The sequence below is a fragment of the Rhineura floridana genome, chromosome 6, assembly GCF_030035675.1.
Source record: "Rhineura floridana isolate rRhiFlo1 chromosome 6, rRhiFlo1.hap2, whole genome shotgun sequence".
Lineage (NCBI taxonomy): Eukaryota > Metazoa > Chordata > Lepidosauria > Squamata > Rhineuridae > Rhineura > Rhineura floridana.
Genome location: NC_084485.1, coordinates 31621166 through 31637326, shown reverse-complemented (window position 1 = coordinate 31637326; position 16161 = coordinate 31621166). Strand labels below are relative to the sequence as shown.

The following is a 16161-nucleotide window of genomic DNA, read 5'->3' as shown; positions in this document are numbered from 1 at the left end:
TATCAACCAACATATAAATGCATTTCTTATCATAGGATACATATACAAAATAACTCAGAATTCATACCATTAGCAGTACAGCTAGGAAACTTCAGAACCTTACTGAACTGACTGTACATATCACAGAGAAGGGGGAGATCTGAAAATGCAAGTTTTACATTGCTGTAAATATTTAAAATATCATCTCTGGGGGGGGGGATTCTTCCTGGGACTGGCAAAGCCAGTTCTAATGCTTTCAGAAACACACCATAAAAGTTGTTCCAAAGAAATGTACGTGCTGTAATCTGCAAAAAAGAAACTATATGAAAAAGACGTTGTATGAGAGCTCTGAGGGTTTAGTTTTCAATGCTGTGGTCAGGGGCATTTCCAGTTGCAATCCTGCACATACTGAAAGCAGAAGTGGGACTAGAGCTGAGAGAGATGGGGAAAGTGTGCAATAGATGCTCAGAGTTAATGCATGAGAGGGCCTTGTATGGATATTAATGCAACAGGGTTGCACTAGGGCAGAGACATCATAGTGATAGTAGTGAATTCTACTGGAGCTACAAGAACTGCTCTGCAGGTCTATCTATGAGTTGTTGTGATCTATAGGAGTATTCAGAGACACACACATCCCCAATATGTTGTGCCAGCCCCATTATATTCACATACATTATAATTTTCAGACATTTGACAAACGCGCAAACATTGGGGCCTGTAGGAATGGTCCCAGTTCTCACTCCATATGTTCACTTGATATTGGGAGGGGGGATGTGTAATTGGCTAGTTTTATGTACATAGCATGCATGAGTACAGCCTTAATGTTTAATGAAGTCTATTTGCCAGTATATAGCACGTATTTTTACATCTTTCACAATACTAATGATGTATATTTTAGAATGAAGCAGTGCACCTTGCAAACAATCTAAGTCTTCCGTCCCATTCAGAGCTGTCCGTAGCAGGCTATTGCAAATGCTTCAATGAGATCTTTCATGATAGCACCCTATATTGGCATCTGGGCAGTCACCATGTGTGTTCCATATTCAGATGGGGTGTGTGTATGTGACAATATACATACATATATATATCCATGGATTGAAAACAAAATCCTGAAACTGATCATATGACTCAATCTTTCAATTCAATTTGTTCAATTTCATTTAGACCTCTATGCTGAGGCAGATTAATGGGTGCTGAGTAATATCAAAGGTCAGTGTAAATCTCTGATTTAAATCATGCTTTTTGCCATTCCAGCATTCACTCAGGTGACCTTCATCACAACTGTGCACCCAGTTACATCCTTCCTATGAAATCCTCTCTACTATATTTGTTCTACTTTTAAGCTGTAGTATCCAAGTGTGATGAGCAGGATGGATTCATTTGTTTGCTGGGAAATCTCGCAGGTAATTCTGCCAATTTTAGCTGGGCCCCCCTACTGTAGCTAGCTAAATACATATATTAATCCAGCACTGTTGTAAGAGTTCTGTAGAGATTTCCACTGGCAAGCCTAAGGCTGCCATCTGCTGGTCACTTACTGCATTCTAGTTCTGTTTGTTTTATTTTAAATGTACTATTCTGTAATCCATGAGATGGCCAGAATAAACCAGTGTCTCAGGCTCAAGTATTGTTTGAACTCACTTTTCCACTATCCCCATTATTAAAAAGTCATTTTTTAAAAATGCGTTCCTCAGCCAGAGTGGAGACATTTAATTTTTAATGTAACACAAGAAATGAGGGATTGTATTGTTAGGAAACATTGGAGTTTATTAAATGCCCTATTTTAAGCCAAAATCAAAACATTCCTCTTCCATGTGCTAGATACAGAAGCCACTCTAAAGAACTTCTATGCATGCTCAACAACAAGCATTTCAGAGGAGACTATGACTTTAGTCTATTATGATATAAATGAATGTTAGTTTTGTTTTTATGCCTCTTAATTTTTTTTTGTATTTTGATCAACATGGATAATTAATTTAAGGCACTCACTCCAAAATAATGTTATTTCTGGCCTGAGATTGCTGATATTTTTCATTACATTGCAGCAAGTAATTTGGAAACAAATTACCATACTAATGATAATACTGATCAAACAGAAAATATTTCTAAAACAGAAAAAAATAAAGTACATTATATACATAACCATGTTTTCTTTTAACTTAAAACCCACTGTAATCTATTTTTAAAAAATGTATTAAAGGCTACTTAAATACTGCATGGTTTTAAATAATGCAACAATATTTTCTGTGAACTGAGAACTACTAAGTATTTGCCAGCAGATTGGCCCCATTTGAAACAAATACTTTTAAAATGTAAATCTTGTGTATATATAGTAACAGGTCCCAAAACAGAGAGTCCATTCCACATAAATAAGTATAGTTCTGTCCTTGTTTCAAAAATCCCCAGTTGTTCAAATTATTAGAACACAGAGCTGTGGTTGCTTCCCCTTTCATCATGTCTTTAATTTAAAAAAATCCTTCATTGCTAACCTCTCCTGTAAAATATTACCGTATTTCCAGAATACATAATGGACCATTAGTAAAAAGTGTTAATTGCAAACCCTGAACTTTACAGTAAAAATAAAAAGGAAATTCTGGTAGAAAGTCCTATGGAATGCGAACTCTGCAGAGTAGAGTTTGGTTCACACTGGGCTGAAGTGGAAAAAGGCTCCAGAAGAAATCCTTTGAACAAACCAGAGATGTGTGCTATTCACAATTTCAAAGTGCAAGTCGGTATATTGTCTTTTAAAAAAGAGTGTTCATGAGGCTCTTATTCAAGGCCACTAGCCAACACTGTGCAGGAAACTGGATAAAAATTCAAAATACCATGATAGGTACATGTGCTTCATTGGATTTGCTTTGCTCATCCAAAATGCAAGTTCTACAATGTCCAGTCAGCACTACAGCCAATTCCTTATATTTCAGCGGTTTCCCCCCTACCATGTCTTTCCCGGCATTAGACAGAAGTAATTCCTCAATTCAAACGCTGGGGAGAATTGCTTTTGAGAACTCCTGCAGCAACTCCAGAAAGGGTAACCATGCTTGCCCAACTAATTTGGCAGGAAATGAATGGAAAGGCAGTTTTGGAGCACCAGACTGCCTAGAAGCACAGAGTCCAGAATCCTCTCTCTTCTGGACTCGGCACCATTGGCAAAAGATAAGATCAGAGCTCAGGCAGCATCACTCTCTGCTGAACTCTTCTGTGATTCCAGGGCATGGAGTTTCCTTCACTTTTATAAATCTCCATCTGTGGGTGGTTGACACAACTTGTAGATTCTGTAAAGATGTGACATAAAAGTTGGTGTTACAGAAGGCACGTTAATGACAGTAGAATATACCGAAAGTAGTTAGAATCTTTTCAAACGATTGCCATCTAAGGGAATCTTTTTCAGTCCAAGGGTCCCATTCCCTTATGGTAACCTTCCGCGGACTGCATGCCAGTGGTGGTGAGATCAAAGATATATCCACACCCCGTTCATACAAATCCATCCATCCACCCACTCACCCACACATCCATTTCAGCCACAGACACAGACCCCTCCCTTCCTCCATAGGCAGCTCTCTTGGCTTCCATGCCGTGTGCTGAGAAAGGGGCTCCCCTTTCTCAGTATGGAAATATAGCAATCCCTTCCTCTACGGGCAGCTTGCTTGGCAGCCACGTCCCTTCATCCCCCCGATGAGTGTTTCCTTCCACAAAGATCACAGGGAAGGGAGGCTGTAACCCCACACTGTTCAGTGGAACACAGGGCTGCCAAGGGGGAAGCAACCTTGGGGCGAGGCTGGCAGGGCAGGGAAGCCCCAACTCTTGTTCTAAGGAAAGGCTGGATAAAAGATACCTATAGTTCACCTGTTGCCCATTACCAACATTCCTATTAAACCCCCTCCTATCTTCATGAACATTCCCTGATATGAATATATGCAGAGCTTGGAAAAGTTACTTTTTTGAACTACAACTCCCATCAGCCCAATCCAGTGGACATGCTGGCTGGGGCTGATGGGAGTTGTAGTTCAAAAAAAGTAACTTTTCCAAGCTCTGAATATATGAAGCTGCCTTAATTCAAGAGACTGTCAGCCCAGGTAGCCCAGCACTGTCAACCGGTAACAGTTTTCTTAGGGTCTTTCCTATCCTGGCTACTTCAGGCCCCATCTGCACAGAGCTTGGAAAAGTTACTTTTTTGAACTACAACTCCCAACAGCCCAATCCAGTGGCCATGCTGGCTGGGGCTGATGGGAGTTGTAGTTCAAAAAAGTAACTTTTCCAAGCTCTGCATCTGCACTATACATTTAAAGCAGTATCATACCACTTTAAACAGTCATGGCTCCCTGCCCCCCCCGAACGCTGGGAACTATAGTTTGTTAAGGGTGCTGAGAGTTGCTAGGAGACTCCTACTCCCCTCACAGAACTACAGTTCTCAGGATTCCCTAGGAAGAGGGATGCTGTTTAAGATGATATGATACTGCTTTAGATGTATAGTGCAGATGGGGCCTTAGATGGTGGAGACTGAACCTAGGATATTCTGCATACAAAGCATGCACTCTACCAGTGAGGTATGGCCTCTCTCTGAGAGGTTCTCAGCTCACAGAAGAGCCCTGATAAAGCAAACTGAAAACCCAGACCAACAGAAACTAGGTTTGCATATCTAGATACAGAAGAAATGCTCAAGACAAAGAGAATGTTCTCAAAAGCAGTGCTAAGGGCTTATGAACACTTTGCCCCATACGTTCAGCATGAAAACATGAGATAGTAAATGGGCTGAACTATGGCCACAACTTGCTATTAACTTACATTTCTGATCCGCAACATTTAAAACTAGTTAAACTCATTCTCTATAGATGCAAGGCAGGTACATTTGCTACAACAGTGAGGGCCTGCCAGTCACCTGGGATGGATTACAGTATCCTAGCTTCAGGCATTACATCTGTGCTACAACTGGTCTTTGCTCTTCACTGTCTATGCATCTGAAAGACATGCAGAGGAGGTCCAGTCGTCATCATCAGCTATTGAGCTGGTAACCTTAGAGGTCAATGAGACTGTCAAGGACTAAGAGGGCCTCTCTCAGGGCCGGTTCAATAATGAGAGAAATGAGTCAATTTTCTCAGGTGGCAGCCTCTCGCTTGCCTCATTATTACCCATCTAGTGAGACATGTCTCTCTGCCACTGCCTCCACCTCCTCCTCCCTGCCTCACCTCACTCTGAGAAAGGGCCAAGGGGAACCTTGTTCAGAGCCAAAATGTCTGGGGAAGATGCCCAGGAGCATGTTGCCGCCATCACTGTGGTTCTGCAGCTACAAAGGTTTTTTAAACTTACACTTTTTAAAAGCCATTTTAAAGAAAATAATAAAAATAATAATCTGAGTTTTAAAAAGTTTTCTAGCCACCAAGGCAAACCACAGCAGGAGCACAGGAATTGTCCAAAGCTAAGGAGCCCTCCCCACTGCCCTTTTTCAGAGAAAGGTGGGGCAAGGAGGAGGTGGACAGGCCACCAGCATTGCCACCGTGAATGTGCTGGGAGAAAAACGTGTTTTTAAAACAAAAAAATTAAAAAGAGCAGGTAGAGGCAAAGGATGAGGAATGGAGGTGTGACAGGATGAGAAGGAGGACAACGGCAGCACTTTCACTACAAAGAGAAGAATGGGGGGATGACAGGAAGAGCTGGCCCTTGCACTAGGTCTGTGCTCTCTGCTCCAGAACCCCTTGGGCTGATAAGCCATGAGTAGCTGTTTTGGATAATCAGCCCCCTGATGGAGAACGGTTTAGTGCTAGAACTAAATAGAATAGCCCTCCGTAATTACATATTTGAGAATGATGCAGGCCAAGATCGAGCCTATATTATGATGGCACCCTTTTCTCGTTGGTATCCACGCTTTAAGTTAAATCACTATATGTCTAACTACCTTGATACTATAGACAGAGTAAAAATCAGAAGAGCTTTTACGGCTCTTCGATTTCAAGTCATGCCCTCAGCCTTTCTAGAGGGCAGGTATAAAGGTATTCCTCTGGCTCAACGCCAATGTTCATATGGCTGTGTTGCTGTAGATGAGATCCATCATTATTTACTTCATTGTCCTCTTTATGAACAACCCAGACAAAAATTTTAAAAAATATTTTTAGAACCAATAGTATCTTACCCCGATGAGGATAAGGTTAATATACTTTTATCGGATTACTCCAGATCAGTTTCTCTTGCGGTTGCAAATTTTGCAGTAGCCGCACAAAAACTGAGGGAGTTTTTTATTCATAGACTAACAGATTCATAGGTTTATTTCTTCTTTTTAATTTGTTTAACGTTTGTTTGATTTTGTACATTTATCTGTATTTGTATTTGTATTTGTACTTGCAAAAGGCTTATGGCTATGATTGCAATAAAGTTGTTGTTGTAGTTGGGTAATCTTCCTTTATCACTTAAACATTTATAAGTCCTAAATCCATGTGCTGCTTCCTCATTAAAACACATTTTGACAGAAATCATTTTAATGATTGGGCTGTTTTAAACTCTTCCTGTAGCCCATAGCCAAAGCATTAGCTTATGAATTATCTTTGCTTATCAGTTGTCAGTTCTGCTGTTGTAGCATCTCGCCTCTCCTCAGGCAGCTGACAATGCCCTGACAGCCAGAAGACAACCGTCACTGATTTCTTTTGTACAGAACAGAACAACCCAAAAGGGTGAGGGGGGAGCATGAGACAGCTTGAACAATGGCTAAAAAAAACAAAACAAAACAACAAAAACTGCTGCAATCATTGAGCTTAGTATAGTGTTGGCTGCAGCAGTGTTGTGTGCATATATGTTAGGGATGAACTATGCAGCCTAATTCTGTCCCATTTCAGTGTCACTTGTGCTCAACTCATAGATACATTCCAGCCTGTTTTATGTGCATTTTTGAAAGAACATACAAAATGTCTGCATTTAAACAGTATGCATTTTGTACAGTTTGTAATTGTTTCATTGCTTTAGCAATATGCCATTACAATCACAGATCATTCAAAGACACAGATTTAGCTCTTAACTTCCTAGCTGCCAGTGTAAATAAGGACACACACATTGAGATAAAAGCTTCATTGTCCAATAGCAAAAAGCCCACAAACTCACTTGATGTAACACTTTTTTCCCCTACAACTAAACTTGGACAGATATTTCTCACAAGGATTTTTTTATGAAGGACAAATTGTATGCATTTTATGTAAGATGCACATTTTTTCAAGGCATCCGTCTGTAAAGCACAAACTTTGAACGCTTTTTATGTAAAATAATTATTTTGTGTGCACTTTTTGTGAACTGAAACTACATAGCAAAAGATAGGAGGAGCAATCCAGCTAGGATTTGTATGTCTATCCAAAAGCAAAGTTGGGAGCATTGGTCTGGATTGGTCAGCTGTGAAAAGGAAACTAAATGAACATTTCCTCTATCCCTAATATGTGCGTATAAATTTTATATACATGCCTGAATATTCATTTCTTCAGGAGAAGTCCTTGCTTTACACAATCACCTACCTGGGTGCAGACTGTGGCATCTGATCCATCACCTTCAGATTTTTTGCAGAGATTTCAACCCTTGGTCCCTAAAGAAAACACAAGAATGGATGGATGGTATTGGCAATACTAGTAAGACACTGAAACCCTGGAGAAAAACATGAAAACAGAAGTATATGATCTTTATTTCAAAACCCATTAACTTTGGTTAGCAGCTTTGGAAAGCACCAGGGTAGTGCCCAAAGCACTTTGCAGCTGCTTCAACCCAATACGGTGAGATTATCACAATACAATGGAATGGAAACAAGAATATGGACACTATGCACAGAATTGTGTGCGTGCACACACTACTGCCCATTCAAAGACCATTGTCCCTTTAAGAACATACTTTACAGGTTTGTGCATGTTTGCAAAAAGGTGCATCTTTCTCCTATGCATATTTTGGACACCATTAAAATAATGTAACACTCACTGACATTTTACATGTAAAAATTTAAGTACTTATGACCAGAGTGCAATCTACATCCCTAGGTTATACAAACAAATGAGCTATTTGAAATATTTTTTATTTAACTATTTAGTCATGCTTACTTGTTTTCTCATGATGTCTGTTGCCTGCATGATACACTTGGGCAAGAGTCCATGGCTTCGAGCCAATATAGCCGCTTGTTCCAAGGACACACTCAACGTACTCCTAAAAACAGAACATAAAGAATGTGACATCTAGGAGTTGAATACCTGTTCCATATACGTTGGAATAAGGTGCAACCCTATGGCCCCAGGGAGGGTGTCAGTGGGGCTGCAGGATTTTCGGATCTCCTTGAGAGAGGTCCACTCTCAAAGAGGGAGATTTGACCTTGCAAGCCTCCTTCTGCAGCCAGTGCTTCTCCACTCTGACACTGGAGAGAACAAAATGGAGGCATGTCAGGAGGAGCTGTGGATCCGCAGGTTTCAAAGCTCTCCCATTCTGACAACCTGTGTGGGAGAAAAGCTATGCTAGCCCTAAAGCTGGTGTGGTTTACTTCCCTTGCACAGGAAACAAAGGGAGAAAAAAGGGCAACTGCCACCTGTAAAAAGAAAAATGCTGCAGACCACCATCAGCTTCTGCCCTGCTACTCCCTGTTCCTCAGGATTGCTCTGCTTGAGTTGTTTGTTGGTTGGTTTTTGTTTAGCCAATTTTCAAACATCACTCGGGCAGTTCAACGGTCCTATCCTCTTAGAGTTACAGATGAAAACTGCATTCATTTCTTTAAAATGGGCATAGTTTGCAATTGGCCACTGCTATGCTTTTAGTCCTGCCTTTCTGTTTTGAACCACTTTTGCTTTTATGCTAGTTTTTATGTTGATCATTTTAATTTTGCTTGCACAACAAAAACAAAAATATGCAACTCTGGACAGGTCAAGTTAAAGATAAGGAAGTGGAAACAAATCATCATACATGTTTGTGAAAGATACTCCACACATTCAAGTTTAAGTAAGCCAAAGGTGAAAGTATAAGCTAATTTATTCCAGAGCCACCTGCAGAGTCACCTCTGTAGAAAATGAGCAGAAATCTTATGTGTCTGGACTGTACCACTTCAGACTGCAGGTGGGGACTCACATGATTGAATGTTTTTCCATGCAAAAACAATAAACAAACAAACAAATCCTCAAAACAGAAAACTAGAGGTTAGGGAGTTCTAGATATTCTCCCATAGCCTTCTCCTTGACATCAAATTTTATATACAGAGGGACTGTTTTTATTTTTGTATGGAGAAACGTTCATTCATGTTGAATCCCCACTTGCACTGGTAGAGCTCCCCCCCCCCCAATAGGTCTATGTCTAGGCCTTAGTCACATGCAAACTCTCACCTTTGCATCCCAGTGCCACACATTACAACCTGGCAGGCTCCAAGGCGATAACAAAGTTCAGAGGATATAGGCAGCAGTCCAGCCCCTGCTACATAACTGCTGGAATATCCTGACTGGGTGCCTTTAGTGCTGACAAAAGATTTCATTAGTCTGCAAAGTTCATCCATTGCATTGATGGGACGGATAAGCTACAAAAATTACAAAGGAAGAATGCATCAGTAGAGCACCTCTTCTTTCTGTACCTACAGGTTCTCCCCACGCTGCCCATTGTACCCAGTCAAAATCCTTATCCCAACAACCATTCATTAGAGCAATTTCCAAAATGGTAGGCTGAAATAGTTATTTGCCATGGGAGACATAGACCATTCCATCAGAGTTCCCAATGTAAAATTCTTTTTGTAAAACAATTACATGGAGAGCAGCTACATGAGGGCCATGGCGGGGGAGTAGATGGTGTCTAACCCTTCCTTTGTGCAACATGACCCTGATCCAGATCACCCCCGGCTACATTATTAGCCACAAAAGGGAAAATTTACAAGCTTACAATGTTAAGCCTGTAAGTTTTCTCTTCTGTGGCTAATAGCAGCTTCAGAGGAAAATCTAGATTGGGACTGCAGGAGGAGAGGAAAGGGTTAAACCCTTGCCCGAGTGCAAATCAGGCCACCCAGTAGGTACTTTTATTCACTAATAGGCAAAAAACCTTGCGGTTTAAGAATGTACCTATAGCCCACAGATATTTCTATCAAACTTTAAAAAGCAGGGAAATTGGGCAGCTATGGTGAATGCACCAGGAGACCTGACGACCTCTCTGAGATATTGGACTGCCCTACAAATTTGTCAAAATGCGAACACAATTTGGGTTGGTCTTTCACAATCCACTTCCTGTGTAGCTTGGAAGAATTTGGTAACATGTGCCTCTACCAATAATTTGGTAACAGCAGCACCCTATTCTATTTTCACTTTCTTGGAAACCATACATGTATATGATCAGAAAGGTGATTTCTGTACCTGATCAATCTTCACAGCTGTAGTATTGGAATCTGTAGGCAAGTTGGATCTCTCAAGGTAAAATGTCCTGAAATTAAGCAGTAAATAATCTGTACTGGCTTGTGGTCATCTAGTTTCAAACATTCTTACAAAGTATTTCTTGATGAGGAACTAGCCAACAGAAAGCCATGACCAAATATGTTTCTAAGGTCTAAGGAGTGGTTCCAGAATTAAGAGAGTCTTTTTTTCCATTTAAAACTGACTTGTTTCTACTGTAGTTCTACATTTTCCAGGATTCTTTTTTGGGGCAGGTGGGTGGAATGTGCTTTAAATGTATGGTGTGCATGCAGCCCATGAAACCAGGATCAGTTACTGGAACATTTCCATCCCATCCCAAATTGCTTACTTCTCTTTCTCTTTTTATATGACATACATAACAAAGATTCTCTTTCTTTTATTAAATACCGAAACAAAACTTGAATTAAGAAAATATCAATTTGAATGTATAGTTTCAAACTCAAAATGAGCAGACATGCTACCATGTAAATATCCATCTACACATCTAATAATTTCTTCTTTTTTTAAAAAAAATAGTTTTAGTTCAAAGGCTGTCAAGAAACATTTATATCACAGTACCTGAGTTTGCGATAATACTGCTGCACCTTCTCAAGAGAAGTGGAATTAATTTGCTGCTGGAGCTCTTCTAGAGAGGAAACACCTGGCTGAGACTGGCCTTCTAGATTTTCAAGGGCTGTAATGATTTTCATGAAAAATAGCATTTATCTATTATAAATTCTTGTATGTTTCATTCTTTTTACTTTCATCATCACGATCTCATAATATGGAAGTTCACAGCACTTTTTAGAATGAAAAGCAATTTACAAACCTTATCTTATCTTCCCTTACTATGGCCCCCATGAGGGAGGTTGTAATTATTCCCATTTCACAGATGGTATACTGAGATTGAGAGAAAATGACTAGCCATACTCTGCTTAGCGAGAATATAGTATACTTTTGTTTCCAGTTATATGACCATACACTTAAATTCATTAATATTTAATTTTAAACAAGAAGAAAGAAACAAAACATGTATTGTCTTGGCAGTTTTTGTTTCAGTTATGACTTTAGATTTGGTTCTTAATGTGAGTTTAAGCAACTTCTGACCAAATCATAACTTATTCTGTTCTGGAATCAGACAGTGTGCTATTTGGAGAGTTAAAAACCCTGATCTGTCCCAACCACATTTATTTTATATTATTTACCAAATTTCTAAAGTGCCCCTCATCATATAGTGATCTCAGAGCAGCTCCCAACATAGTATATTCAGTTTAACATATATAACATAAAGCTTTCATAAAACACAATATTCAAAATCAACCATAAATAAAATACAGCTGCACAGGAAAAACCCTGAAACATGAAACAGCATAATTTCCCCCAAAGGCCTGGGAGAACAGATATGCTTTCACTTGCTGATGGAAGCCCATTAAAGTTATACCATCTGCACCTCTAGAGGGAAGGAATTTCACAGTCAGGGTCCCACAACACAGAAGCCCCCCTCCAGCATTACAACACAGCAGGCCAAGCCCATCAGCAGAAATACATAGATACATCAGGGCATGGTACTCCAATTTTCAGAACAAAAGGGGTGCACAGGAGAGAGGGACCTGAATCCTCTACGCACCTGCTGCTTTTCTGTACTGGCTGAGTGTGGGCCAGTCACTCTCTCTCAGCCTACTCTATCTCACAGGGTTATTGTGAGAATAAATGTGGGAGGACTATATATGTGAGACTGAGTTCCTTGGAGAAAGGGTAGAATGAAACATTTGAATAAAATAAATAAGCAAGCTGTGGATGGGTGGAGCTTAGCACTCCCCACACTTTTTAACCTAAAAATGGGACCCTCAACTGATACACATAACTGTGGCAGATCTGGTTAAACAGATGACTCTGTTACCATCATATATAGCAGTCTTCTCCATCTAGAATGTTTGGACTCCAACTCCCATCAGCCCCAGCTAGCATGGCCAATAACATGGAGGGCACCAGGTTGGGGAAGGCTTATGTATAGCCTAGTAAAAAATAAAAAAGCTTACTGTGGCTGACCTTATGCTTACCCTCATCCTGTCAGCATTGTGAAAATGTTTTCTAATTGGTATATTTTTCCTGCTTTGATTAGGCGTAAGCTTTCTTAAGTTTAATTTCCACTGTCTCGGTCTTTGCCAGTTTTCCTATTTAATAATCTGTGACAGAGCCATGAACTCGGGTAATGTTCATCTTTATCACATAAGGTTCAATTAGAGCCTGATTTGCCCTAATTACATCAGTGGAAAGAAAGAAAGAAAGAAAGAAAGAAAGAAAGAAAGAAAGAAAGAAAGAAAGAAAGAAAGAAAGAAAGAAAGAAAGAAAGAAAGAAAGAATTTCACCTGCACCTTTTGTGAAGAGCACAGCATGTAGCTTCAGGCTTCCTCCATTCTGAAAACGGGAAGGCAATTTGGAGAAGTAGTAGCTGTCCAGATAAAAGATAACCTTCAAAACCTGTCTGTTTCCTTCAACATGATAGAATACATGAGTATCTGGGGAAACAAAAATACAGATGTTCTGAAGCACAGAAATAACCAATTATGATGGGGTTGCAAGAGTGAAATTCTAAAAACAGAGATCTCATAACCAAGAGCATAAGAGGAGTCCTGCTGGAGCAAACCAAGGATCAATCTAGTGCAGCATCCTGTTACTGGTTGTAGCTAACCAGATGCTTCAAAGAAGTGAACAAGCAGGACATAAAAGCCTCAGATCTCCCCTGTTGCTTTCCCCCAATATCTTATATTCAAAGATATATAGCCTCTGAACATGGAGGTTCCAATTAGCTACTGATGGATCTATCCTGCCTAAATCTGAGGAACTAGACATGGCCCTTATGGATGATTGAACCTGTAACACGAATATTATTAGCATTGCAATCAAACCAACTGAGCTAACTGGCTAGTTTACAAGAAACACATTTCTGTCTGATGTCTACCGCTGAGTCACAGATGCATTCAAGTTCATCATTTAATGGCCACTGTCACACTTAATGATAAACCAGACTTTCTGGCTTATCATGGTTTACATTTACAAGTAGTGTGTCAGTGCACACTGCCCTATTGCTCCCACTTTGTTTCTCCCCTGGCATGAGTGAGATAAACAAACCCGCTACATCTGAACCAGAGATTGTGGTTTGTTGCCCCCTAGCAGCAAGCTACAGCAAAGGATGGCTTCAGGTTGTTAGGGAGAAACAAACCATGATCTCTAGTTCAGATACAACAGGAAGCCAAAACTTCCTGGTTTGTTTATCCAACTCTTGCTAGCAAAGTGGGAGCGATTTGGTTTATTGTATGTGACCTACGCCTTTAACACTTGCAGCAGAAGCATAATGGTTGCCAAAGGAGGAGAAAGTCTGGCTTATTGTTATGTGCAAACACAGCCAAAGCCTAAACCAGCAAGTGTGGACTTGTATGTGTGAAACCACCCATCCTAGGTTCAACAAAGAGATTTCTTAGCATCTAACATTGTCTCAAACAATATTATTTTTGTCCATGGGAGCAACCGACACTTCCAGTGCTGTGAATCATCTATTGTTTAGACATTACTGTTGACATCAAGTTATAAATATGCATTTGTGAATCAACCTTACAAGAATATAAATTTCTAAAATGATTATCTCAATCAAAGACCTAAAACAGTCATCATGGTGCAACGCTTAATTTCTAAAATAAGAGGTACTGGGACTTAAGCCCTCCTGAAAGTCCCATCCTCTGCCTTGGAACTCTTGCCCCTTAATCCTATGTGAGTGGTGGCTAGTGGTGAGGAAAATGTGCCGTGTTCATACTCTATGTCATTATTATAGTAGCAACACTGTAAAACTAGCCACAAAATAAAACAAAGAGTTGAAGAAAATTATATTAAAAGATTAATTCCATTCCTGCCAGGTATCAGCAAAAATTACCACATTTGCAGTTTTTATCACAAGTCCACCGTCTCTGTGGACAGAGGCAACAGACCACACCCAGTTCATTGCAGGAACAACTACAAAGGCAAGGAAAAAATCGGCACAAAGTAAAGGCAAATGCTGCATAAACTTACTTGCTACAAAACAATCATCCAGTTGCTTGAAATAAAAAGCAACTTTGTCCAGCTCTGATAGGGTGGCTTGTATGTCTTCCAGCATCGTTCGCTCCTCTTTCTGAATGAGAAATAAATAGGAAAAGATGGATCGGCTGCAAGGAAGGATAGGGACCCACGCACATGCCCCTCTTCCCAAGGAGTATGGAATTATGGGAATAATATTCTTTCCCCAAATCCAGTCTTCATATGTCTCAACTGAAGTTTTTTTTTCTGTAATGTGATTCTGGCTAAGTTTGCTTCTCATCCCATACTGTGGATATACGGGGGTTAACTGCTGAATTCCCAACATTAAAACATTACCAAACAAACATTGGCTAAGCTAAAAATGATTAAAGCGGAAACAAAATCTGCACAAATTAGAAATTTGACACACATCCTGAATTTTCAAATTTTACATGTAAAAAAACTCCATTAAATGTATGCCTGTATTACTGTCCCAAAAGCTTATCTTGTTTCTATCATATCTGTGTGATAATGTCAGGGTAAACATTTTTAAATATTGTGAGCCCCAAGAAACCAAGTCTCATATGAACACACACACACACAAATTTCCCCTTACATTACAGTTCTTTTATAATGAAAATTTTTCCAGCAAACAAGAAAGTATCCTTCTCTATGCAAATAACATGTTGACTATCCATCCAGCTAAAATGTCAAAATGTCATTTTTCAAGGCCTCTCATTTCTAGGCCTATCTATATAGCCTAACCATACTTTATCTCTTTTATTGTCTTTGTGTGAATTTGGTGCATTTCTCTTTTGTGCACACATTTGATGCAATGCAAGATACAGCTATGCACCAGCAGAGGACAGAAGACTTCACACAATCTACTACCATTCCCAGCCTTTTCTGTTATGCTCTCTATAGCACTAATCCTCACTCTTTGCAGACCCAGGGTCCACCTTTAAGTCCAACCTGCAACATAGGGTCTGCTTTTAGTTTAACCGTGCAAGTCCATCTTTCTTGCTTTTGTCCTGAAGGAGGATGGGCCTTCTGTACTTTCAATAGTTACACAGAAGAGGGAATTTTGGCAGCATGTAATGCAGTGGTTAAAAACTGAAACTGCCTTATATTGAGTCAGATTGGTCCATCTATTGTCTGCACTGACGGCTGCACTCAAGGGTTTCAGTCAGGGGTCTACCAGACCCACCTGGAAATGCCAGGGATTGAATCTTCTGCATGCAAAGCATGTGCTCTACCACTGATCTGCACTTGCTAAAATTCCCTCTTAACTATTAAAGGTGCTGTTCTGCTTTGTAGCTGGCCATCTCTCTTACAAACCCCGAACAAATAAAACTGTGGTAATACTACTATTGTGACCACTTTAGATCTGAATTTTTGTGGGTTGAGAAAAACAACACAACTCTACATGACAACCTAATTACATAAATCAGCAAAATGCAACCAGTTAATAGAGAAATACAAAATTCATAGTCAGTGTACGCGCCCATTCTTTTTCTGACATATTGCAAGCATTTATGAGAGTCAACTGAGTTTGTGAACCAACATTTGGCTCAGACCTCCTTCACAGTTGAGTAAGAGAACATCTCAGGGCAGTGGGCCCATTTATGTTTAAAGGAAATGATACAATTATAGCACATAAAAGCAGTCCAAATTGCACAGCCTTAGAAAATTTATCCAGGGCAGGCAGAACATTTGGTCAGGAGGTAAGTAAGGAGAAAATTGTGCAGTTCCTTTTTTTTTTTTTAAAGCAAAC

The 16161-nt window shown here is 39.9% G+C and overlaps 1 protein-coding gene across 2 annotated transcripts in view; it reads right to left on the bottom strand.

Moving 5' to 3' along the window:
* Nucleotides 1–1740: 1740 nt before the first annotated feature.
* Nucleotides 1741–16161, bottom strand: part of PREX1 (phosphatidylinositol-3,4,5-trisphosphate dependent Rac exchange factor 1) — a 334614-nt gene continuing 320193 nt past the window's right edge. For both annotated transcript variants that reach the window (XM_061631360.1, XM_061631361.1), the window contains exons 33-40: nucleotides 14403–14502; nucleotides 12713–12856; nucleotides 10917–11031; nucleotides 10302–10368; nucleotides 9294–9481; nucleotides 8034–8136; nucleotides 7464–7531; nucleotides 1741–3251 (exon numbers count right to left, since the gene is read on the bottom strand). In XM_061631360.1, the coding sequence (XP_061487344.1) occupies nucleotides 3209–3251; nucleotides 7464–7531; nucleotides 8034–8136; nucleotides 9294–9481; nucleotides 10302–10368; nucleotides 10917–11031; nucleotides 12713–12856; nucleotides 14403–14502 (828 nt within the window). In that variant the 3' untranslated portion in view covers nucleotides 1741–3208. The remainder of the gene's footprint in view (nucleotides 3252–7463; nucleotides 7532–8033; nucleotides 8137–9293; nucleotides 9482–10301; nucleotides 10369–10916; nucleotides 11032–12712; nucleotides 12857–14402; nucleotides 14503–16161) is intronic.